Genomic DNA, 26069 nt, shown 5'->3' with positions numbered 1-26069 from the left:
TACGAGAACGGGACCAGATGAGATCTAAACCTTATTTGAAGAAAATTACTATTAAAATATATATATTTTTAAATATAAGAAAGTCACCAAACAATGCAGGTGGATTTTGAAATGTTTATTGTCCCCCAAATGATGATGTCCGTGATATGAATTGATATGAATATGAAATGATATTACCGTATTTCCAACATAGTTATGCATCGTTGTGTTTCCCGCTCACCCACTAGGTTGGCGAGGGAATTTCAAGGGAATTTCTCCTGAATATGAATGAAGCATCCATGTACAGCGTGTATCCATGTAGAGTATATGGCTTAGGAAGTACAGTTCCTCGGATGATGATAGAACATAAGCAGGAAGTAGGTCTGAATGAGACTCTACCATCATGTGGTATTTTCATAGGACAATCATGGTAGTGATTCATGGTAGAGCAAGAGATGCCAGAGCGTACAGTCTGCAGATGGCTGGCTGCCCCCCAGCCCCCCACCCCGGCGGGGTCTCGTTTTAATCTTAATGTACAGATTAGTCACATGACTGGCATGGAAGTCAAACGGTGGTGATTCATTGTCATTTTTTGGAATCTTTACCAAAGATAATTTGTGGGGCGGCTGGGCAGGGCGCCCCCCTTTTTAATAACATGGATGCATTTGTGGAAGGCGCTAAAGGTCCCTTTAGGTGAAGGTGTTGAAACAGTTCTTATTGTGCAACGGGAGGAAGTCCTTCCCCCTGAACTCCTCCGCTATCTCGTCAAACGTGCGGCCTTTTGTCTCGGGAAGTTGAAACCAGGTAAAGACAAAGCCGATTACCGCCAGGACCATGAAGAGGAGGTACGTGTATCCACCGATGAGTTTCTGCGTGGAAAAGACATTCCCATATTTACAAATGGAACCTAAACAACGTCGGGGACATAAGAAGACTACAATCTTGGTTCTATTTGGGGGCATCCATTGGACCTGGGGGCCCAGGCATCAGTAGAAACTCACCAGCACCGGAGGAAAGAGCAGCGCCAGAACAAACTTCCCTCCCCAGTTCAGCATACTGGAAAAGGCCATGCCGATGGGTCGGCCTGGCTGGTCAAACAGTTCCCCGGCGAGGAACCAGGAGATTGGTCCGGGACCCAGCTCATAGGCGGAGATCAGGCAGAACACCAGCAGGACCTGCAGGGTCCCCATCTGTGGGACCAGATGCTGGACAGTGGATAGAAAGGTTTTTTGGTCAACGAGTTCCACGATGGACCCTCACAGGTCCGTTCCAGGAACCTGTTTGACTGACAGTTTGGGTCATTTTAATTTCACCCTTGCACCCATCGAGAGGAGCCGGCTGAGTTGGCTCAGGCATCTAGTCCAGATGCCGCCCAAGTGCCTCCCTGGACAGGCTTCGCTACACGTCTGAAAATGTCTGAAAACTTTGTCTTGTCCTGTTTTTGCTTGATGTATTTTTCAGCCAATATTTTTGGAGTTATTCAGTTCCCGCCCCCCCCCCCCCCCCCCCCCCCCTTGATATTTGGGATCTCGCTCGGAAAAAACAAGTGAAGGTAAAAGGATCTTACCAATACAGAATCGACCACGGTCATGAGTAAGCTGCACAGCGCGATGCAGATGAAACCGGTCAGGAGCAATCGCCTTCTTCCCGCCTTTTCCATCAGGAAAAACTGAAGGTAAAAACCACATCTGTGACTCCTTAGATCGGAGCTTTGGGAGAAACTAAAGCAAGAGGAACCAGGACTCACTGCCACCAACGTGAAGGTGACGTTGACCGCCCCCACCCCCAGGGTCAGGTACTTGGCCTGGTCAAACGAGGCCTGGAATATTGTGGTGGAATAATTGATGACCTGTAAAAAAAAAAAAAAGCAGGAATGAATTTTTCGAGAATCTGAAAGTGAAACAAAGAATGAAAGTCTCAGGCACCTTCGGGGACCAAACATCTGCATTCGTCTTTTTTGATGTTTTTATTGTCACCATATTAATATCACATTTTACATTTCATATTTCATATTCCATATTCCATATTCCATATTTCATATTTCATATTTCATATTTCATATTTCATATTTCATGTTTCATGTTTCATGTTTCATGTTTCATATTTCATACCATATTCACATTCAAATATGCACTCAAACAAATTATTTGTATTTTTTCATAAATTAATTCAGCATTTTCAAACATAAATTACATAAAATACATACGGTATATTAGAAGATGCTGTGAGGTATTCTACACTGGTCACTGTACACTCACGTGATACACAAGCACCAGACTTGATCGCTGGTTTATTGCAGGTTTGAATATTCATTCATTCATTCATTTTCTACCACTTATCCTCATGAGGATCGAAGGGGGTGGGGTGCTGGAGCCTATCCCAGTTGTCTTCGGGCGGGGTACACCCTGGACTGGTGGCCAGCCAATCACAGGGCACATATAGACAAACAACCATTCACACTCACATTCATACCTATGGACAATTTGGAGTGGCTAATTAACCTAGCATGTTTTTGGAATGTGGGAGGAAACCGGAGTACCCGGAGAAAACCCACGAATGCACGGGGAGAACATGCAAACTCCACACAGAGATGGCCGAGGGTGGAATTGAACCCTGGTCTCCTAGCTGTGAGGTCTGCCTGCTAACCACTCGACCACCGTGCAGCCGGTCAGTGTCAAAATTCCCAAATTAAAATAGAAAGTTTTCATTAATTTTCTACCGCTTTTCCTCACGAGGGTCGCAGGGGTGCTGGAGCCTATCCCAGCTGTCTTCAGGCGAGAGGCGGGCTACACTCTGGACTGGTGGCCAGCCAATCACAGGGCACATATAGACAAACAACCATTCACACTCACATTCATACCTATGGACAATTTGGAGTGGCTAATTAACCTAGCATGTTTTTGGAATGTGGGAGGATAAATACACGACCTACTGTTTATGCTAAAGCTCAACTCTGAAACCTTGACGTCCCGATGTGTCCACCCACCACTTTGCTCCCCTTGATAGGAACACTTGATAGGATCACACACCAGTATGAGTCTTACTTACGTCTTAAATTTTCTGTGAAATGACTACCGTGATGGGTCATATGAGTGGAAATGTGACTATAGGGGTGTTTGTTTATGTCTATGGGGCTATTATTAACTAATTCATTCTCAGTCTATGGCGATAAACGAGGGATGATTGTATAGAGCAGGGGTCTCAAACTCAATTTACTTGGGGGCCACTGGAGCTAGGGTCTGGGTGAGACTGGGCCGCATCAGGTTTTCCAAAAAAAAAAAAAAATGCATTTATTAAAAACAGAAAAATAAACTTGGCTTTGGTTTTGATTTTCTACAATTAAATCTCTGATAAAACATTCCACTTTTCTCAAATATCTTACTTCTTATTTTTCTAAAATAATACAAAATAAGATGAAATATAAATAAACAAATCAAGAATAAAGAAAATCAATCAATCAGTAATAAGTAAATAAATATAATAATAATAATAAAAGGGCAAATAATAAAAAGTTAAGAAAGCACATATAGTTGGTGGGTAGACAAATGATTTTTTTCAGATTAAAATGAACAAAGCATTATTAGAGCCCTGTAGACATGACAAAACACGACTATAGTCACATTTATACTCTTTTTATTTACAACATATTGCGCAACTGCAGGGTCTTGAGACACATGCTAACTCGCAAACTAGAGAGCTAGCGACCTAAACGGTAGCCTTCAAGTTATTTCCTTTAAACGTAAATAGCCAAAAACTTACCACTTCCACACGGATAGGGAGGATAACTATTAACAGTTATTTAACCTTTAACATGAACATGAATCAAACGTAATCATTTTTTCTGGGTACATGATACCATACAGCATCCATATCAAACTTGCGCGGGCCGCACTAACATTAAACTTTCATATCAAGGCGGGGGGCCTCAAACTGGTGTCCTGCGGGCCACATTTGGCATGTTTGAGACCCCCGGTATAGACTGACATATTGACCTCTATAGGTTTTATGAAGTGGACTGTTGTGGACCAAAGATAGAAGAAGACACCAAGATCAACATCATCCAGGTATTAGCATTTTATCCCACTGAAAGGGAACGTTTGGGACTTTTTATGGGATTGAAGGATGAACGAGCATCTGTCACACAGTCATGCGACGTTTAGGATCATTTTAAAGGAAGCACGCACCGCATTGAACCCAGACAGCTGGCTGGCCAAGTTGACGAAGAGGACGATGACGATGGGCAGCCTGTAGCTTCGCTTCTTTAGGAACTGGCAGATGGACACTCGAGGCTGAGTGTGCGCCGCCTCTCCTTTCATCTCCTCCAGCTCGGCGAGCACAACGTCTCGGTTTCCTCTCAGCTTCAGCAGCGCTGGCGAGAAGGAAAAAGGGATTGAAACATAAAGACGCAACGCCGTCCACTACTGCCACATGTCCCACCGGCATCCGCTTTGCTTTCCTGTCCTTTATTGATCAGCAGGTATCGAGGGCTCTCGGGGCAGAAAGGCAAGACCAGGTACTGCGCCAGAGCCGGGATCAAGGACAGAGACAGCATCATGTCCCAGCGGTCTACCGTCCCCAACACCGTCTCCAGGCCGGACACCTACAAGATCCACATAAACCTTCATGACCGCACGCCACCAGCGAGGTGTTCTTCTGGCACCGGCCTCACCATGCCCAGCAGGATCCCTGATGCAAAGGCCACCTGGTTGAGTGTCGCAAAGGCCCCTCTCAGACTGGTTGGGGACACTTCCTGGATGTAGAGCGGGTTCAGACTCATCACCAGGCCGCAGAACAAACCGAACAAGAGTCTTCCTAGTATGAGAGTCTCAAACGCTCGTATGGCTTTGGAGATGACCATCAGGCACGCTCCCACCACGGATAAACAATTCACCACCAGAATGGAATTACGCCTGGACCGGGAGAGAAGACGGACAGTTTCGGGACAACACGTCGGCTCCGTTGGGAATTTTATTCTCACCGTCCGAGCGAATCTGCTAGATGTTTGACTCCCAGCGAGCCCAACAGAGCTCCAAAGTCCTTAATGCTGACGGACAGGGACCACAGGAGGGTCAGGCTGTGGTCTGAGATGGTTTGGTTGTGTCGGTGTCTCATGGTCTCATTGAAAAACTGTTCCATGATCTGAAAACAAGAACGGTTGTCGTGGATTTGTGTACGGCAAAGCATGAGGTGACAAGCACGGGTCTCATGTTATTGTTACCGTATTGCAGGGGTCTCAAACACGCGGCCCGTGGGCCAAATGTGGCCCGCAGGACACTAGTTTGAGGCCCCCGCCTTGATATGAAAGTTTAATGTTAGTGCGGCCCGCGCAAGTTTGATATGGATGCTGTATGGTATCATGTACCCAGAAAAAATTATTACGTTTGATTCATGTTCATGTTAAAGGTTAAATAACTGTTAATAGTTATCCTCCCTATCCGTGTGGAAGTGGTAAGTTTTTGGCTATTTAAGTTTAAAGGAAATAACTTGAAGGCTACCGTTTAGGTCGCTAGCTCTCTAGTTTGCGAGTTAGCATGTGTCTCAAGACCCTGCAGTTGCGCAATATGTTGTAAATAAAAAGAGTATAAATGTGACTATAGTCGTGTTTTGTCATGTCTACAGGGCTCTAATAATGCTTTGTTCATTTTAATCTGAAAAAAATCATTTGTCTACCCACCAACTATATGTGCTTTCTTAACTTTTTATTATTATTATTATATTTATTAATTTATTACTGATTGATTGATTTTCTTTATTCTTGATTTGTTTATTTATTTTTCATCTTATTTTGTGTAGAAAAATAAAAAGTAAGATATTTGAGAACAGTGGAATGTTTTATCAGAGCTTTTCTTGTAAAAAATTGGAACCAAAGTTTTTTAAATTTTTTTGTTTTTAATAAAGGTGTTGTTTTTTTTTTTGTTTTTTTTTTTGAAAACCTGATGCGGCCCAGTCTCACCCAGACCGTAGCTCCAGTGGCCCCCAAGTAAATTGAGTTTGAGACCCCTGCCGTATTGGGTAAACGACTGTAGAGGTGACTATAGGGGTGTTATTTCATGTCTAGAAGGCTCCAATAATGCTAACAAATCAACTTGGAAGATCCTAAGTAAGTTTTCTATGCTTAAATTGCAAAAATATTCAATTTTTAAATGTATAACTTTAGACACATAAACAGGGGCTCGTCTGAAGCACTTCCAAAGTTTCTGAACTTCAAGCTAGATTTTGGACAACACGCCTCCAATACCCCTCTGAGACATGATTAAGATTGATTGATCTTTGTTTGAGTTAAGATCATTGCCAGTTGTTAGCGTTAGAGACCGACACAATGTCCTAAAATCACCTTGGCGGGGGCGTTGACATTGCCTGTGTGATAGCCGACCTGCAGGGAGCCCAGGACCGCCGCCAAGACTGAGGTCAGGAGTACGGCTGTCGGATGGCACTGGAACAGTTACATAGCATATAGCATACATATAGCACGTTAGGACAAGATAGTACACAGACGCCGCTTCATGATGACACCGCCAGTGGTGTCATTAGGCTTATTTTAGGGGGGCTTCAGTCACCCTAAATAATTTCATTTTTTTAATTGATTTTTTAAATTGTTTTTTTTTTTTTTTTTACAAAAAACAATCTCTGACAAATTAAATAATTTGACATTTTTTATTGATATTTTTTTATTTTTTATAGATTTTTTCTCTGACACATCTCTGACAAATTTCATATAATTGGGCAAAAGCAGCCCCCGAAAATGTTTTGTATTGATTTTTTTAATACATTTTTTTTACAAAAAAATCTCTGACAAATTAAATAATTTGACATTTTTTATTGATATTTTTTATTGATTTTTAAATAAATCTCTGACAAATTTCATATAATAGGGAAAAGCAGGCCCACTAAAGTGTTCATAAGCCCTCCTAAATAATTTGATGTTTTGTATTGATTTTTTAAATTGATTTTTTTTACCAAAAAAATCTCTGACAAATTAAGTAATTTGACATTTTTTATTGATATTTTTATTGATTTTTAAAAAAATATCTGACAAATTTCATATAATAGGGCAAAAGCACGCCCCCTAAAATTTTCATAAGCACCTCCTAAATAATTTGACATTTTGTATTGATCTTTTGAAATTGATTCTTTTTACAAAAAAAACTCTGACAAATTAAATAATTTGAATTTTTTTATTGATTTTTTTTTAACTGACAAATTTCATATAATAGGGCAAAAGCAGGCCCCCTAAAATGTTCATAAGCCCTCCTAAATAATTTGATATTTTGTATTGATTTTTTGAAATTGATTTTTTTTACAAAAAAAATCTCTGACAAATTAAATAATTTGAAATTTTTTATTGATATTTTTTATTTGTTATTGATTTTTTTTAAAATCTCTGACAAATTTCATATAATAGGGCAAAAGCAGGCCTCCTAAAATGTACATAAGCCCTCCTAAATAATTTGATATTTTGTATTGATTTTTTTAATTGATTTTTTACAAAAAAATCTCTGACAAATTAGATAATTTGACATTTTTTATTGATATTTTTATTGATTTTTAAAAAAAATCTGACAAATTTCATATAATTAGGGCAAAAGCACGCCCCCTAAATAATTTGACATTTTGTATTGATCTTTTGAAATTGATTTTTTTTACAAAAAAAACTCTGACAAATTAAATAATTTGAATTTTTTTATTGATTTTTTTTTATTGATTTTTAATAGGGCAAAAGCCCTAAAATGTTCATAAGCCCTCCTAAATAATTTGATATTTTATATTGAGTTTTAAAATTTTTTATAGATTTTTTTTAACAAAAAACTTTTTTTTAACAAAAAACAATCTTTTTTTTTTAAACAAAAAAATCTTTTTTTTTAAACAAAAAAATCTTTTTTTTTAAACAAAAAAATCTCTGACAAATTTAATGTAATGGTAATAAATTGTAATAATAATAAATTGTTTTCTTCTCAAAGATGAGCTCCATCACAGATCATTGGTCCCATAGCGGCAATGCCAATGAGGGGAATTGAACACGGTGATGTAGTCGGGTGAGACAGATAGTCAGCTGTGTACGTAAAGTACTGTACCGTGTAGATGAACGTCGCCTTCACTGTCAACAGTAAAATGCTGACGCTTGCACTTTGACAGGTCAAAGGTGCTATGGAGTATTTTCACACACTGGCAACATGTACTACTTACATGTACTACTTGATATTTACCTGAAGAAGTTGTACCGTTCAGATGTTCAGGGTGCTGGTGGTCACAACTCACCTCCTGTAGCGCCATTTGTCAGGTTGAGATGGCTTTGCCTCCCCGGAGGCGGACATGCATTTATTCACTTCCGATTCCCGTCTGCAAAGACACAACACACCGTCTGAGTTGGGACGTCATGTCTGGCCTAAACTTAGCCTAAACTTGGGCCTCAGCCGGCTTGATGTGGTTCCACTTCAGTCCTGGGTGGTGGGAATTGGAAATCAAGTGGAAATCAAGTGGAAATAAAGCGGCGTGGACACGTGTTTGAGCCCTTCCTGGTTTGTCGTCACCAAACAGATTTAGTAGTGTTATATAAACAGTGGGGAACCGTCCCAGAAGTTCCCTGACAACCCAAATGAGCCTAAGAGTGAAGTGACGACTCATCCCAGAGGTCCTAAAAGACCCCACAACAACGTCCAAAGAACTGCAGGCCTCATTTGCCTCAGTTAAGGTCAGTTTTTATGAGTCCACCATAAGACAGACGCTGGGAAAAAGGTTCCAAGACCAAAACCACTGCTGAACTAAAACAACATTACGACTCGTCTCCATTTTGACAAAAGCTGAATAAAAATAAAAATAAAAATAAAAATAAAAATAAAAATAAAAATAAAAATAAAAATAAAAATAAAAATAAAAATAAAAATAAAAATAAAAATAAAAATAAAAATAAAAATAAAAATAAAAATAAAAATAAAAATAAAAATAAAAATAAAAATAAAAATAAAAATAAAAATAAAAATAAAAATAAAAATAAAAATAAAAATAAAAATAAAAATAAAAATAAAAATAAAAATAAAAATAAAAATAAAAATAAAAATAAAAATAAAAATAAAAATAAAAATAAAAATAAAAATAAAAATAAAAATAAAAATAAAAATAAAAATAAAAATAAAAATAAAAATAAAAATAAAAATAAAAATAAAAATAAAAATACTATATTAGGAAAGCAGGAAGTGAACAAAATAAAAATATATATAGTATATTAGGAAAGCAGGAAGTGAACAAAATAAAAATAAAAATAAAAATACTATATTAGGAAAGCAGGAAGTGAACAAAATACAAATAAATATACTATATTAGGAAAGCAGGAAGTGAACAAAATAAAAATAAAAATAAAAATAAAAATAAAAATAAAAATAAAAATAAAAATAAAAATAAAAATAAAAATAAAAATAAAAATAAAAATAAAAATAAAAATAAAAATAAAAATAAAAATAAAAATAAAAATAAAAATAAAAATAAAAATAAAAATAAAAAAATAAAAAATAAAAATTAGGAAAGCAGGAAGTGAACAAATGTAACAGTTAGTGATTGTAAAAGTACCAGATGGAGGGGTAGCATTTAATAAGCTTTGCTTCTTCCTACTCCTTTTGGACATGTGGAACTGGGAACTGATTATGGGATGCACTCAATTGGAATCTGATGCATGTTCAAATGAAATTAAACCATTACCATTACCATTACCATTACCATTACCATTACCATTACCATTACCATTGAGCACCTAGCATGATGCTGTTGTAGCGGAAAGGATCAAAGTGACCCACTGATGATGAGTTCATTGGAAACAGTACGGCAAATAGAACGCCAACATTTTAAAGCGCATGCAGAGGCACATAAAGCTGCTGGATGCCACATGATGCTTCCAACGTAGCCACTGTGCTAATTAAAGCCCCGGGGGTTATTTGCTTTTGTAGACCACGCATCTGGTAAAAGCTGTTTATGAATAAAGGCGTTAACTGAAGACTTTACAGTCCTGCTTTACAAAGTGGAGACTTTATTTGGCCACATTATTCGACTCGGCCCAGGATTGAACGGCTTCTTTGTGGACCCGTTCCAAACCCCAACGTTTGGATCCGTGCTAGAATCGTGGATCTCTGAGATCCACTTTTCCCTGAGGAATTCAACGTGCTTCAGGATTGAAATACAACATGGACGCATCCTCACCTGCGCTGTGGAGTGAAGTTTCTTGAAGAAAGTCCAAATGGGAAAATACGAGTTCTCCACTAATTCCAAGTCTTGTACGTTGATGCCATCCTCATCCTGGAAGTACAAGCACACGAGTGACGTTCCTTGTCCGAACGCTCCACCCTGGGGACTACACACACGCACACTTACCCTACCAGTTATTCCACTGACGAAGTCACATGGAGATGCTGAATTTGTGGTTGACACGATAAAACGACGTGCCAAGGGCCTCCTTCGCGTTCCCATGGAAGGCTGAGAGGCTGACTTGGGATCAGTTCACCTGTACCTTGCACAGCGGCCGTGCCTGGGGGTCGCATCCGAGAGGGTCCACCCCCAGTGCTGGTGTGATGATGTTCACTCCATGAACATGATTGCACTCGCAACCTCCCTTTATTTAACCCTTTATTTTCTCAGTATTTGCACTCGTTTAGTTGCGACACAAATACTCAGCAGCAAATAAGTCCACTATAAACAGTAGCGTTGGGGGCCACGGTGGTTGCTTCCACATGGCCCCGCCCCCTGTGCAAGTTTCATAGATGTGATAATTTGGAGCCTGGAGGATTTGGAGACGGAAAGATTAAGTTTGTTTGTGTAAGCACAAATACGTGTCTTCTGCTATCCGCCTCCTGAGATGATGATGGCGATTACATAATGGCCGCCACCCCCCCCTTTGCAGCATGTCAGTCTGTCCCAAACCACATGTTGGGCATGCCCCCCGCCCCCTGAGTGGCAGAGATGTGAAAGCATATGACTGCTTTGTTGACTCAGAAAAGTGAGCTTTGTTGTTACGTTTGCAACAACAAATATGAGATCGGAATGCTAAGCTAACAATTTAGCATTCCCGTGGGAGCAATCCTTATTGGATATGCTGCTGTTTTTTAGCTTTCACTCCCGTTTCCTGGATGGCCCAACATGTGCTTTATGGACTTGGAACAGACATTTGACCGTATTTGACCTTCACACTATCGCCACCATCTTTTACCGTTGATTCAGTGTTTGCAGTATTTACTTTGTTGACTCAGCCAAGTCAGCTTTGTTGGGACGTCAGAGTTCGCAACAACAAATATGACAAATATGTCAACATACGTATGAGATCGGAATGCTAAGCTAACAATTTAGCATTCCCGTGGGAGCAATCCTTATTAGATATGCTGCTGTTTTTTAGCTTTCACTCCCGTTTCCTGGATGGCCCAACATGTGCTTTATGGACTTGGAACAGGCATTTGACCGTGTTTGACCTCCACACTACCACCACCATCTTTTACCGTTGATTCAGTGTTTACAGTATTTACTTTGTTGACTCAGCCAAGTCAGCTTTGTTGGGACGTTAGAGTTCACAACAACAAATATGACAAATATGTCAACATATGAGATCGGAATGCTAAGCTAACAGTTTTGCATTCCCGGGGGTGCAATCCTTATTAGATATGCTGCTGTTTTTTAGCTGTCACTCCCGTTTCCTGGAGGGCCCAACATGTGCTTTATGGACTTGGAACAGACATTTGACTGTGTTTGACCTCCACACTACCACCACCATCTTTTACCGTTGATTCAGTGTTTATACGTAGTATTTACTTTAAGAAGCCAGCTTTAATGGGACAGACGCCTTCCGGAAAGTTCATCAGGATGCGCTTGGCTTGCTACTATGGTCCATTCGGACCATTCGGGCCATTTGGTTCTCATTGCCAGCAGCAAGTTGAGCCAGCGAACGGAGTTTCTAGGAACAGCCGAGGCATGGAGGATGTCCAGGTCGGGGGCCTTAGAGTCCAGGATGCAGAGACGAGAACCCATGGCTGATGCGACTAGCATCAACTAGCATGCATCCCACTGAAATGGGAAACAGGCGCCACGGATAATAAAAGCAAAGCAACAGAAAACAGAACAAAGTAACACAGGAAGTGAATACAAAATAAGGGCATGAACCAGGAACTGAAGCATGAAAGGAAACTAAATGAAGCGTCACGGAGTCCAACTGAGTGACATCGTCCCTGTTATTCGCAGACGATGTGGTCCTGATGCTGAGTGTGAAACATCTGGGATGAGACTCAGCATCTCCAAATCCAAGGCCATGGTTCTCAGTTGGTTTGGAATGAGGTCCTGCCCCAGGTGGAGGGGTTCAAGTATCTGGGGGTCTGGGGGTCAAGTATCTGGACTCAACCCAGGTGTTGGACACCTTTGTATACCTCTGTTGTTCACTTGAAGGTTTCTAGCTAGGTTTCTAGGTAGCTGTGAGGCCTGCCTGCTAACCACTTCACCACTGTGCAGCCTGTTTCATTTCAACGTCTTGTAAGTATGACTTTATTCCCATAATATTTGGACTTCCTTCTTACTTTTTCTGCAACCTAATTTTCCAAAAATGAAAACTTTATTTGTTGTTTGTTTTCTATATTATTTCACCTTCCAAAATAATGTTATTTTTCCTCATGCTATTCTTATAATCTTATTGCAGATTTTCAATTTTCTCTTCTTATTTAGGTTTCTTATAGTTCTAGAATGTGCCTCGGGCCAATTAAAAAAACAAACAAAAAAATAAAAAACAGCCACGTACTGCAAAAAGCCCCTGGGCCACACTTTGGACACCATTGACCTATCTTCTCATCAAGCTTTGGTCCCTAGAGGCACCCCAAGCCGCATGTTTAACCTAGCATGTTTTTGGAATGGGGGAGGAAACCGGAGTACCCGGAGAAAACCTGCGCCAAACACTCCGCACAGAGACGACCGAGTGTGAAATCGAACTTGGGTCTCCTAGCTGTGTGGCCTGCGTGCTAACCACTCGTCCACCATGCAGCTCAACAAATCCACAGTATGGTTCTGTGGTAGGTTCCATCATGCTGTTCTCTTTCAAAGTGCTTGATTGGGAATTCAAATCGATCCCAGTAGCTTTGAACCAGTTTACACAATGAATCCAGTTCCAGCGAGTCTAAATGGCCACTATTACCTTTTCATAGCCAAACAAATCAAATGTGGGGGAAATCAGGTTAATGATGTTGTTGTCGAGGGAACGTTCCCCAGCCCCACTGCTTCATTTGTGCGTGAAAATCGTAAAAGTTAACATTTATTTGACCGTGTTTTCCTTGAATGGATCCTCGTAGCCCAGAGGTGATAAAAAGCAGATCATTTCCATCCATGGTTGACTCACCCGCCAAAACATTTGATGATATCAACCAGTACGCTTATTATGATGTGGATAAATTCCAGGCATCGTATTCATTGAAATCAATCATTTTTGTTCTGTGCCAGGATTTAACCCCTGAAATGTCGTACCAGGAAGCAGACTCCAGGAAGCGGAGTCGCGATTTAGAAGCTGAAAATCTGAAAGAATGTTTAACACGATGCCTTTGAATGCGTCATCCGCTTGCAAGCTCAGTTCACGCAGCTGACTTCTCAATCAGTGTGTCTGGAGTCTGACCTTTGACCTCCCGCAGGCCCAGACAACTCCCTGACCCCGCCGTGCAGGTGCGGGCTCGGAGGGCGCCGACCCCCCCCCCCCCCCCCCCCCCCCCCCCCCCACCACCACCATCCCCACTCCAGCGCTAATGTTCCAATTACTCCTAATGGTGTCTGATGTAGTTTAAGTGTTCCAATGGAAAGCAAATAAATGGACCATGTTCATGGATCATGTTTTTTTTCGCTTTTTCTTGAGCTTCTTGCACAATTTATTTGGTGATGCCAGAAGAAGAAAAACACAAAGGCAGTCATAACGCCAAAGGACTTTAACCAGGCCGCTCCAGCCGTTCAGCCATTCAGAGGTGGACTTCCTGGATCATCGTCCTGCCGGAGAACCCGAGTTGGTTTCAGCTGGAGGTCACCAACAGATGGCCGAACATTTTAATTCAGGATTCATGCTTCCGTTAATCACAGCAAGTCTTCCAGGTCTTGAAGCAGCAAAACAGCCCCAGACCATCACACTACCACCACCATATTTTACCATTGATATAGTATTTACAGTCTGCCGTTTCCTGGAGGGGACCCGGGAGTTGGCCCAACCGGTCTAAATGTGCTTTATGGACTTGGAACAGGCATTTGACCGTGTTTGACCTCCACACTACCACCACCATCTTTTACAGTTGATTCAATGTTTACAGTATTTACTTTGTTGACTCAGCAAAGTCAGCTTTGTTGGGACGTCAGAGTTCACAACAACGAATATGACAAATATGTCAACATATGAGATCGGAATGCTAAGCTAACAGTTTAGCATTCCCGGGGGTGCAATCCTTATTAGATATGCTGCTGTTTTTTAGCTGTCACTCCCGTTTCCTAGAGGTGACCCGGGAGTTGGCCCAACCGGTTTCATGTGCTTTATGGATTTGGGACAGGCATTTGACCGTGTTTGACCTTCACACTACCACCACCATCTTTTACCGTTGATTCAGTGTTTACAGTATTTACTTTGTTGACTCAGCAAAGTCAGCTTTGTTGGGACGTCAGAGTTCACAACAAAGAATATGACAAATATGTCAACATATGAGATCGGAATGCTAAGCTAACAGTTTAGCATTCCCAGGGGGGACAATTCTTGGATATACTGTTTTTTTTTAATTTCACTGCCGTTTCCTGGAGGGGACCCGGGAGTTGGCCCAACCGGTCTACATGTGCTTTATGGATTTGGAACAGGCATTTGACCGTGTTTGACCTCCACACTACCACCACCATCTTTTACAGTTGATTCAATGTTTACAGTATTTACTTTGTTGACTCAGCAAAGTCAGCTTTGTTGGGACGTCAGAGTTCACAACAACGAATATGACAAATATGTCAACATATGAGATCGGAATGCTAAGCTAACAGTTTAGCATTCCCGGGGGTGCAATCCTTATTAGATATGCTGCTGTTTTTTAGCTGTCACTCCCGTTTCCTAGAGGTGACCCGGGAGTTGGCCCAACCGGTTTCATGTGCTTTATGGATTTGGGACAGGCATTTGACCGTGTTTGACCTTCACACTACCACCACCATCTTTTACCGTTGATTCAGTGTTTACAGTATTTACTTTGTTGACTCAGCAAAGTCAGCTTTGTTGGGACGTCAGAGTTCACAACAAAGAATATGACAAATATGTCAACATATGAGATCGGAATGCTAAGCTAACAGTTTAGCATTCCCAGGGGGGACAATTCTTGGATATACTGTTTTTTTTTAATTTCACTGCCGTTTCCTGGAGGGGACCCGGGAGTTGGCCCAACCGGTCTACATGTGCTTTATGGATTTGGAACAGGCATTTGACCGTGTTTGACCTTCACACTACCACCACCATCTTTTACCGTTGATTCAGTGTTTACAGTATTTACTTTATTGACTCAGCAAAGTCAACTTTGTTGGGATGTCACAGTTCACAACAACAAATATGACAAATATGTCAACATATGAGATCGGAATGCTAAGCTAACAGTTTAGCATTCCCAGGGGGGACAATTCTTGGATATTGTTTTTTTATTTTATTTCCACTGTCGTTTCCTGGAGGGGACCCGGGAGTTGGCCAACCGGTCTACATGTTTTTTATGGACTTGGAACAGGCATTTGACCGTGTTTGACCTTCACACTACCACCACCATCTTTTACCGTTGATTCAGTGTTTACAGTATTTACTGTGTTGACTCAGCAAAAGTCAGCTTTGTTGGGATGTCACAGTTCACAACAACAAATATGACAAATATGTCAACATATGAGATCGGAATGCTCAGCTAACAGTTTAGCATTCCCAGTGGGGGCCAATCCTTGGATATGCTGCTGTTTTCTTTAGCTTTCACCATAATAAAACAAAGTGTTAAATGTATGTTTATGTTTTTTTTTTGCCTTTTTTAGTCTAATCTGCTATATTGTATTTCATCAATCAATCAATCAATCGGTTATCAATCTGGGATTGGATTTTTGGATGCGATTGGACACAGATGCGGTCCAGCTGCCTCACGGCTCGGGTTTCATCGCCGATACGAGACCCCGCCCATCAAGACCCCGGAGCATCACGTAGACGGATCGAGTCGGTGTCGTTAATCCTGGGGGCCTCTGAAGATGGAAGCTATTATTTGTCCAAGTGGCCTGGTACACCTGGCACTTTCATCATGTCCAAACCTGGAGATGCAACCATCTTGACCTCCAGGTGTATTCCTGGTGGACTACTTAGGATCAGGGGACAGACTTGGATGATCTTGTTTATATTTCACTTCGCCAAATGGTAGCAAAATAATAAAAATAATAATATCTCCTAAAATTATACATTTGATCTCTTATTTGATGTTATTCTTGTAAATTCAGGACTATTTTCTTTCCGTTTTTATGGACCAGAGATCTCCTAGTGCTCTTTTAGGAATGCACTGAGATGTAAAGTCTTCTGCTAATGAATGATAAAGATGGCTGAGATGATAGTTGCTAGTTTACAGAGACCCCCAGTCGTCTTGGAGCGTTCCCCCTCATGGGACCCCCACCCGTACCCGCACCCCCAATCCCGATCAGCAGTGATTGCTGCTGTCGAAGGCTGCTTTTAGGCCGTGTCTGGAAGCAGTTGAGCAGCTTCGGTTTTCAAAAGTGGACGGACGGATATACGCCCCCCCCCCCCCGCGTCCTCCCGTCCCCCTCCCTTGGCGGTTACTTGGCCAAAATTAGGCACAGCAGGACTTGTGATGTGAGACGAGTAATCAGAAAATATTTTCTACATTCTTAACATTTAGTGGCGCTTTGGTCGGAAGGGAAAGTTGACCGCAGATGAGACGACGGTAACACGATACTATCGGCGCTTGGACGTTGATGCATTGCAAAGCGCACGACAATGAAGGGTCACTGATAGTTCTCCGGAGAGTCCAATGTTTATTTCATGGACGGCCATTTGTAGAAGAAACAGGATGAAGCAGAGCAGAACCGCCAGTATTAAAGGACTTTGTGAGGCATGTAAACATGGTATCCCACTTCTGCTTGTGTTTAGTCATCTTTCCTCTCTGCCAGTGGGGATGTTTTGTGTCTTTGTCCGAGTAAGCGGCCAAAACCCCCCCAAAATGTGTGCGGTGCCTCCAACTCAACACTTACTCGACTAGTGCTGCTATTTTTATTGTGCTTTATTTTGGCACAAACTTTATTTTAAGAAAAAAAAAAACAATGTGTGAGGACAAAGCGCTAGCAACTGAAAAAGAAAAAATACAAACGTACGGTACCATCGTGACCCCAATATAACATGACCCCCCCTAGCCAAGACCCAATAGTCATCCTTACCGACCCTGCAAGGTGAAAAGTACAGCAATGACTCCTTTTCATCGGCGATACGAGAATAACAAGTTGTCCAAGATTTTGTAAATATTGCTTCCGGCTACAGCAGGGGTCTCAAACACGCAGCCCGCAGGCCAAATGTGGCCCACAGGACACTAGTTTGAGGCCCCCGCGTTGATATGAAAGTTTAATGTTAGTGCGGCCCGCGCAAGTTTGATATGGATGCTGTATGGTATCATGTACCCAGACAAAATTATTACGTTTGATTCATGTTCATGTTAAAGGTTAAATAACTGTTAATAGTTATCCTCCCTATCCGTGTGGAAGTGGTAAGTTTTTGGCTATTTAAGTTTAAAGGAAATAACTTGAAGGCTACCGTTTAGGTCGCTAGCTCTCTAGTTTGCGAGTTAGCATGTGTCTCAAGACCCTGCAGTTGCGCAATATGTTGTAAATAAAAAGAGTATAAATGTGACTATAGTCGTGTTTTGTCATGTCTACAGGGCTCTAATAATGCTTTGTTCATTTTAATCTGAAAAAAATCATTTGTCTACCCACCAACTATATGTGCTTTCTTAAGTTTTTATTATTTGCCGTTTTATTATTATTATTATTATATTTATTTATGTATTACTGATTGATTGATTTTCTTTATTCTTGATTTGTTTATTTATTTTTCATCTCATTTTGTGTAGAAAAATAAAAAGTAAGATATTTGAGAACAGTGGAATGTTTTATCAGAGCTTTTTTTGTAGAAAATTGGAACCAAAGCAAAGTTTTTAAAAAAATTTTGTTTTTAATAAATGCATTTTTTTTTAAAAAACCTTATGCGGCCCAGTCTCACCCAGACCCGAGGCCCCCAAGTAAATTGAGTTTGAGACCCCTGGGCTACAGGATCACAGCCGCCGTTAGCATACTGACCTAGCTAAGGTCACCGGTGAGTGACTGGAAGAAAAGCTCTGACTGTTTGGAGTAAAGACCTTTTGGCGCCACCTGTTGGTCTGCATGTATACATCTCCAGACCTCCAACAGGACACAGCCCTGACAGCAAGATGGCCACTATTTTTAAAGATAGTAACGGCACATGTTCATCAGGCGTGACAATTCAAATGCATCAAATGGATTTCTTTCATACTCATAAATTAGGAAATTATTGCTAAAGAAACGTAAACGCTACCCGAATGTTGTTGTGAAGACTTTCATGACTATTCAGATGATGGTAACGAGAAAAGACCGTTACGTTATGTCACAACTGCGGTTGCTAAGTTACAGCCGTGTTTAGCCGTGTTCATGCTCCTGGAAATGATTGGAAATGTGAAATAAAAGTCCAAAAAAAAGTCCTGGAGTCGAGTTGACAAAGCGTCTTCTGCGATCTTCTCGTCAGGTTGGCGGTTCGAATAACTTGACTGGATTGCATGTGAATCACAGAAGAAAAGCTCTGAAAAAGACATTTTTTTCACAGCTTTTCTCTCAAGGAATCCAATCTAATATCGGGGTCAGTACGGTGGGGGGACTAGTCTTGGCACCGTATGCCCGATGTTAGCCACCTTTAGCATCGCAGGTCTTCACATTTTATTCCCATTTACTGGACCCAAAACGCTGCTACGTGTCCTGTGCTGCGGAATGAATAAGTCATAAGGGGTCACAGTTTCCTTGTAATGGGTTCATTTTGCACGTTGATATGTACAGACATTCGTTCCATCGCCACGGTTACGCCTCCCCCAGGATGCTGCCTGCAAGCCTCACTGTTGTTGCTACGATGTGGTGAGCCCAGCAACTCTTCCCAAATCTATTCCTACCTTCCAATCATCCAGGCTGGGAATACGAGCACAAACGGATCAAATGTCAAACAGGGAGGAGAAAGTGCAAATATTTTGGCGCTGCTTTTTCGTCGTCTTTGTCGTTGTTATCCTCACGAAACCAAACAACCCAGGAAGCTATTTTCCCTCTGCGCCGTCTTTCTTCTTGTCGCCGTGGAGCGAGCGTGCCGATGCCTTCCTTCTGTGCCCTCGGTTCTCCTCTCGGCTCCTGGGCCCGTCTCGTCTCACACCGGACGGCCAACTGCAAGCACAGGAAGCGTCGGCGTCAGAGGAGGAAGTGCTTTGCTGCGTGTGCACGGTCCTGCGTCTACGTTAGCGAGGAGGGCTTGGGGAGCTAAAGAAGATGGGAGACGACACAGAGGAGAAGATGGGCCCTGACTGCTTACAGATGTTCCTATTAGAGCTCAGCTGCGGCGCTCTGATTGGGCTTCACGTTGGAAAATGGCGTGGTTGTTAGCCTGACTCGCTAACTCGCTTTTACACGCATGAATAATAATAATAATAATATTTTTAATAATAATAATAGTTTTCTGTACTAAAAGGCATATCTACGTGTGCTACGAAACACCCTAGAACTGGGGAGGCCAGCCCCCCCCGGCCTCCATGGAACTCAGCCATCCTGGTTGCTGATTGGCATTACATTACATTATCATTACGGTTATCATTATCATTATCAATTTCACGCCCGAAGACAGCTGGGATAGGCTCCAGCACCCTCGTGACCCTCGTGAGGATAAGCAGTAGAAAATGAATGAATATCAATATCATTATCATTATGGTTATCATTATCATTATCAATATCACGCCCAAAGACAGCTGGGATAGGCTCCAGCACCCTCACAACCCTTGTGAGGATAAGCGGTAGAAAATGAATGACTATCAAAATCAAATCCAAATCCAAATCCAAATCAATATCATTATGGTTATCATTATCAATTTCACACCCGAAGACAGCTGGGATAGGCTCCAGCACCCTCACGACCCTCGTGAGGATAAGCGGTAGAAAATGAATGAATATCAAAATCAATATCAAAATCAATATCAATATCATTATGGTTATCATTATCAATATTACGCCCGAAGACAGCTGGGATAGGCTCCAGCACCCCCGCGACCCTCGTGAGGAAAAGCGGTAGAAAATGAATGAATGAATTATCAATATCACGCCCAAAGACAGCTGGGATAGGTTCCAGCACTCTCGTGACCCCCGCGAGGATAAGCAGTAGAAAATGAATGAATGAATATCAATATCAATATCATTATGGTTATCATAATCAATATCACGCCCAAAGACAGTTGGGATAGGCTCCAGCACCCTCATGACCCTTGTGAGGATAAGCAGTAGAAAATGAATGAATGAATATCAATGTCAATATCATTATGGTTATCAATATCAATATCACGCCCAAAGACAGCTGGGATAGGCTCCAGCACCCTCGTGAGGAAAAGCAGTAGAAAATGAATGAATGAATGAATGAATATCAAAATCATTATGGTTATCATTATCATTTTCAATATCATGCCCCAAGACAGCTGGGATAGGCTCCAGCACCCTCAAGACCCTTGTGAGGCTAAGTGGTGGAAAATGAATGAATGAATATCAATATTATCATTGTTGTTATTATCAATAACATTATCAATATCACACCCAAAGACAGCTGGGATAGGCTCCAGCACCCTCGTGAGGATAAGCAGTAGAAAATGAATGAATGAATGAATGAATATGAATATCATTATGGTTATCATTATTGATATCATTATCATTATGGTTATCATTATCAATATCATGCCCGAAGACAGCTGGGATAGGCTCCAGCACCCCTGCAACCCTTGTGAGGATAAGCGGTAGAAAATGAATGAATGAATGTATTGTATAGTTTACCATGAAACCGTCACATTGTTTTTTTCATTTAAGACTGAATATCTTTCATAAAAGTTCATATTCTTTCTATTTCCCAATCCAAGAAAAGCTTCCATGAAAGCTTCCCAAACTTGGATGTGGCGAGACATCACCTGTCCTTATTCGGAGCGTTTTCCCAGACATGTCTAAAGGGCTCTTGGACGCTCTCCGAGGGAGCAGGTTAGAGCTTATGAAACGCTATTTTGCTGCTGTAGAAAAAAACCTGTTTTCGGGTGTCACGCTAACGATTAACAGCCGACCTGAGTTTTGACTAACAAAATAAAACAAAAGTCAACATCGGTCGGCTCTGCAATGGAGTCCATTCACAGCTGGCTAATGAGGGGCAACCGAAGGATGCAACAAGCATCCAGACTTGTTCTTCCAGAGCCGTGCGTAAATACCCTCAAGCCCTCAAGTCAACCCAGCAGGCCTAATGAGGGCATGAACGCTCGTCTAATTACAAATGGCGGTTTGTGTCTTTTCTACACGACAATTACACATTCATTTTCTAACGCTTATCCTCACCAGGGTGGCGGGGGTGCTGGAGCCTATCCCAGCTGTCTTGGGGCGAGAGGCGGGGTCCACACTGGACTGGTGGCCAGCCAATCACAGGGCACATATGTATAGACAAACAACCATTCACACTCACATTCATACCTATGGACAATTTGGAGTGGCTAATTAACCTAGCATGTTTTTGGAATGTGGGAGGAAACCGGAGTACACGGAGAAAACCCACGCATGCACGGGAGAACATGGAAACTCCACACAGAGATGGCCGAGGGTGGAATTGAACTCTGGTCTCCTAGCTGTGAGGTCTGCGCGCTAACCACACGTCCGCCGTGCAGCTGGTCAGTGTCAAAATTCCCAAATTAAAATGCAAAGTTTTCATTCATTTTCCAGCCCTTATCCTCACGAGGAGGGTTGGGGGGGGGGGGGGTGCTGGAGCCTATCCCAGCTGTCTTGGGGCAAGAGGCGGGGTCCACACTGGACTGGTGGCCAGCCAATCACAGGGCACATATAGACAAACAACCATTCACACTCACATTCATACCTATGGACAATTTGGAGTGGCCAATTAACCTAGCATGTTTTTGGAATGTGGGAAGAAAACCGCAGTACCCGGAGAAAATCCAGGAAGAACATGCAAACTCCGCACAGAGATGGCCGAGGGTGGAATTGAACTTGGGTCTCGTAGCCGTGAGGCCTGCCTGCTAACCACTTCACCACTGTGCAGTCTTTCATTTCAACATCTTGTAAGTACGACTTTATTCCCATAATATTTGGACTTCCTTCTTACTTTTTCTGCAAACTAATTTTCCAAAAATGAAATTGTTTTCTATATTATTTCACCTTCCAAAATTATGTTATTTTTCCTCTTGTTATTCTTGTAATCTTTAAATTTTTTCTTCTTTTTTAGGTTTCTTATAGTTCTAGAATGTGTCCCGGGCCAATTAACAAAACTAACAAAAAAAACAGCCACAGACTGCAAAAAGCCCCTGGGCCACACTTTGGACACCATTGACCTATCTTCCTTGAGTACAATGAGTACAACGTCACCTAGCGCTCGCAACAGCATCCTGACTTATGATCAAGGATCAAAGATCAAGGATCAAAGATCAAGGATCAAAGATCAAGGCCATTTAAAATGCTATCCGACTATCCGATGGCTGTCTAGCTGAGATGTTCCTGCTCATGCTCGTGTAGTGACCACTGGCCAGTCTCCCTGTAGGACGACAACAAGTACTCCAAGCTGAGTACACGCCAGTACTGCTTCACCTGGCGAGAGCCACTGATGAGCGCGTAGCGGCAGACAGAACATCAAATCAATAATCAACAAAGTACATAGCTAATATTCCTCGGCTCTTTTAGCACACGGTTCCAGCTTCAGATGTCGACAGGGAAACAACGTTCCAACGTAATGTTAGCATTGTGTCCTGCCTCTTCCTCCTTTGAGTACGCCGAGTTCCTCTGTCCCTTGAATATTGACATTTTTCGCCATTGAAAAAGGAAGTGAAGTCACTCTGAGAACACGACTTCTTGGAACTACGCAAGGAATACCGGAATCCTTTATTTGTCATGGCTAATGGTTCCAGACCAGAACCCAACCATGAGAAGTAGCATTTCTTATTTATGGAATATGTTCATAGTTAACAGCATAAGGCCTTTTTACTTCTCAATTGTTTTTTTTTGGGACTATATGACCCGGGTAGGGTCTCCCAAGGCAAACAGGTTCTAGGTGAGGGGCCAGACCAAGAGTGGTTCAGGTGACCCCTATGAAGAAGGTTCAAGAGACGAGACCGCACATCGCCCAGACTTGGTATACCAAGGCCTCACCCTGGAGCTAGACCCGGGGCCTGGTGGTCGGGCCTTCACCCATGGGGCCAGATCTGGTTCTTAGGGAAATGGAAGGGTGAGAAGCTCCGTCATGCGGGAGGGGCTAGATCCGCTTCTCCTTCACATGGAGAGGAGCCAGTTGAGGTGGCTCGGGCATCTAGTCCGGACGCCTCCCTGATGAGGTGTTCCGGGGGAAGGCCCCCTTGGCAGACCTAGGACACGCTGGAGGGATTATGTCTCACAGCTGACCTGGGAAGACCTTGGTGTCCTCCTGGAGGACCTGGAGGAGGTGGCCGGGACCCGGGAAGTGTGGGCCTCCCTACTGAGACTGCTGCCCCCGGACCCGGATAAGCGGAGGAAAATGGAATGGAAAAGTTAGCTTCTAATTTGATATTATGATTATGTCACGAGTTACAGACAAATATGAATATGATTATTGGGACTGAGGAGCGTATTAATATGTTACTGACTACCAAAGGCTACAAATACAAGTAAAAATATTAGTAAAAGAGGCATTGGTCCCTTGCCTTGTCCCGTGGTTGCTGCCTGCTGTTGAAGCACCTGCAAAAGCCAAATAAAAAGAATAATTAACAGGATGGAAGATTTGTCGGGTTTTAAAAAGGGGAAGCAATTTGGGAAGACATAAAAAGTCTGTTCCAGTGTCAAACTGGAGCCTCTAAAAAAAGAAGTCAAATGTTAAAACAACAACAAAGTATGACGTGGATCGTGGCAAAAAGTTGCAAAAAGCAAACGTAAATGGCTTGGCGTCACGCACGGCGGTCGGAAGTGGCGTGCAGCTTTACAGGAAAGGCGGCTAACTTATCAGCCGGGCGACTTTGGCATTGGTTGCTGGGTCATCGTCTTGCTGCCATACGACAGAGACTCCTTTTACCAGATGCTGAGGTCACGACCTCAATCCCTGACCCTGAGATATCTCATCCATCATGTCAGCCACGCTCTTACCGTCCTTGCCGACGCCCAGGCAGCCCTTGAGCTCCGGCAGGGAAATGGCCTTGTCCTTGTTCAGGTCGCAGTATTCGCTGAACTTGCGTCCGCATTTCTTGGGCTTGGCTTTCTTCTTCAGGTATCTCTTGAAGGGCTTCAGCTCCTTCTTGTTGATGTCGTGGCTGCTGTTGATGTCCAGCTGGGCAAAGTACCAGTGGACCACCCGCTCCTCTAGCGTGTGACTGGGGTCTGGTTCCACAAACCTGGTGGGCATCACCAAACATTTACAGTCAGAAGTGAGTACAGCCATCGCATCTTTAGAGTACTTTTAGAGTACTCGGTGTACAGCTGGTATATATTTCCTTACAAAAAGTCAACACACAGATATTATTCATTCATTCATTCATTCATTCATTTTATACCGCTTTTCCTCACGAGGGTCCCGGGGGTGCTGGAGCCTATCCCAGCTGTCTTTATGATCATATTATATTATATTATTTTATATTTTATATTATATCCTGGATTTTCTCCAGGTACTCCGGTTTCCTCCCACATTCCAAAAACATGCTAGGTTAATTAGCCACTCCAAATTGTCCATAGGTATGAATGTGAGTGTGAATGGTTGTTTGTCTATATGTGCCCTGTGATTGGCTGGCCACCAGTCCAGGGTGTACCCCGCCTCACGCCCGAAGACAGCCGGGGCTAGGCTCCAGCACCCCCGCAACCCTCGTGAGGAAAAGTGGTAGAAAATGAATGAATGAATGAATATTCATAATCAGGGCTGCACAGCGGTCGTGTGGTTAGCGCGCAGACCTCACAGCTAGGAGAACTGAGTTCAATTCCACCCTCGGCCATCTCTGTGTGGAGTTTGAATGTTCTTCCTGGATTTTCTCCTGGTACTCCGGTTTCCTCCCACATTCCAAAAACATGCTAGGTTAATTAGCCACTCCAAATTGTCCATAGGTATGAATGTGAGTGTGAATGGTTGTTTGTTTATATGTGCCCTGTGATTGGCTGGCCACCAGTCCAGGGTGTACCCTGCCTCTGGGATAGGCTCCAGCACCCTTAAGCGGATGATAAGCGGTAGAAAATGAATGAATATTCATGATCATGCTATCTATCAGCTATTTAGACAATAATGGCGGTGTGCTGACTCATTTAGACGGAACATTTACAACATGCTGGCGCACGTACCCCCCTCTCCCCGCCCCCCCACCTCGGTGCTGTATTTCTATACAGGCGCTGTTACAGCTCTCTTTAATCACGAAAGAATGCACTGTTTTTATCCACATAGCCAAAGGTTGGCAAGCGTATTCCCCTTTAAATCAAAATGCATCCCATTCCCCATCTGAAGTGTATCAGTTCTGCTAACTAAGAGGTGTTTCTAATATTCTAAGCAAGTGTGAAATGAGAACCATGACTGGTGGAGGAAGTGAAAGCTAGAGTTTCAAAAGAAGGGCGCTTGGTAACGTGTGGCTTCGGAGGAAGAACACAGGTATGTGTCGTGTTTTGTGTTCTCATCAAGGGTGTCATACCTACCTCCCTCCACCAGAGGGGGCCGGTGAATTTATGGCTTGAACCATGTCGGTGGTGAGCGCATCCAACAGGCTCATAATGAATTCTACTTTCTTCCCCTCGGGGCAACCTGGAATAAATCAACACACGACACAGAAAAAAATTAGCGTGGACTA

The 26069-nt window shown here is 42.4% G+C and overlaps 2 protein-coding genes across 9 annotated transcripts in view; both read right to left on the bottom strand.

The window, feature by feature from the left end:
- Positions 1-110: 110 nt before the first annotated feature.
- On the bottom strand, positions 111-10605 carry LOC131132656 (solute carrier family 2, facilitated glucose transporter member 1). 4 transcript variants are annotated; one of them, XM_058078492.1, is made up of 12 exons: positions 10336-10605; positions 10165-10260; positions 8236-8316; positions 6314-6412; positions 4958-5118; positions 4649-4889; positions 4417-4579; positions 4164-4348; positions 1727-1828; positions 1547-1648; positions 981-1184; positions 111-848 (listed from the first exon to the last, which is right to left on the bottom strand). In XM_058078492.1, exons 3-12 carry the CDS (start codon positions 8248-8250, stop codon positions 669-671), a joined length of 1452 nt encoding a protein of 483 aa, XP_057934475.1. In that variant the 5' UTR covers positions 8251-8316; positions 10165-10260; positions 10336-10605; the 3' UTR covers positions 111-668. The 4 variants fall into 4 exon arrangements, with proteins under 4 accessions (XP_057934475.1, XP_057934476.1, XP_057934473.1 ...); XM_058078493.1 differs by having other exon boundaries at positions 10341-10605; XM_058078490.1 differs by lacking the exon at positions 10336-10605 and having other exon boundaries at positions 10165-10310.
- Positions 10606-19024: 8419 nt separating this feature from the next.
- smoc1 (SPARC related modular calcium binding 1) overlaps positions 19025-26069 on the bottom strand; it is a 39648-nt gene continuing 32603 nt past the window's right edge. For 4 of the 5 annotated variants that reach the window (XM_058078485.1, XM_058078486.1, XM_058078487.1 and 1 more), the window contains 4 exons: positions 25918-26023; positions 24397-24641; positions 23961-23994; positions 19025-19437 (listed from right to left, as the gene is read on the bottom strand). In XM_058078485.1, coding sequence (XP_057934468.1) covers positions 19314-19437; positions 23961-23994; positions 24397-24641; positions 25918-26023 — 509 coding nt within the window. In that variant the 3' untranslated portion in view covers positions 19025-19313. The remainder of the gene's footprint in view (positions 19438-23960; positions 23995-24396; positions 24642-25917; positions 26024-26069) is intronic. The other variant, XM_058078489.1, reaches the window with a different exon arrangement.

The sequence above is a fragment of the Doryrhamphus excisus genome, chromosome 7 (assembly GCF_030265055.1).
Source record: "Doryrhamphus excisus isolate RoL2022-K1 chromosome 7, RoL_Dexc_1.0, whole genome shotgun sequence".
Taxonomy (NCBI): domain Eukaryota; kingdom Metazoa; phylum Chordata; class Actinopteri; order Syngnathiformes; family Syngnathidae; genus Doryrhamphus; species Doryrhamphus excisus.
This window is presented reverse-complemented; position numbering and strand designations above follow the sequence as displayed.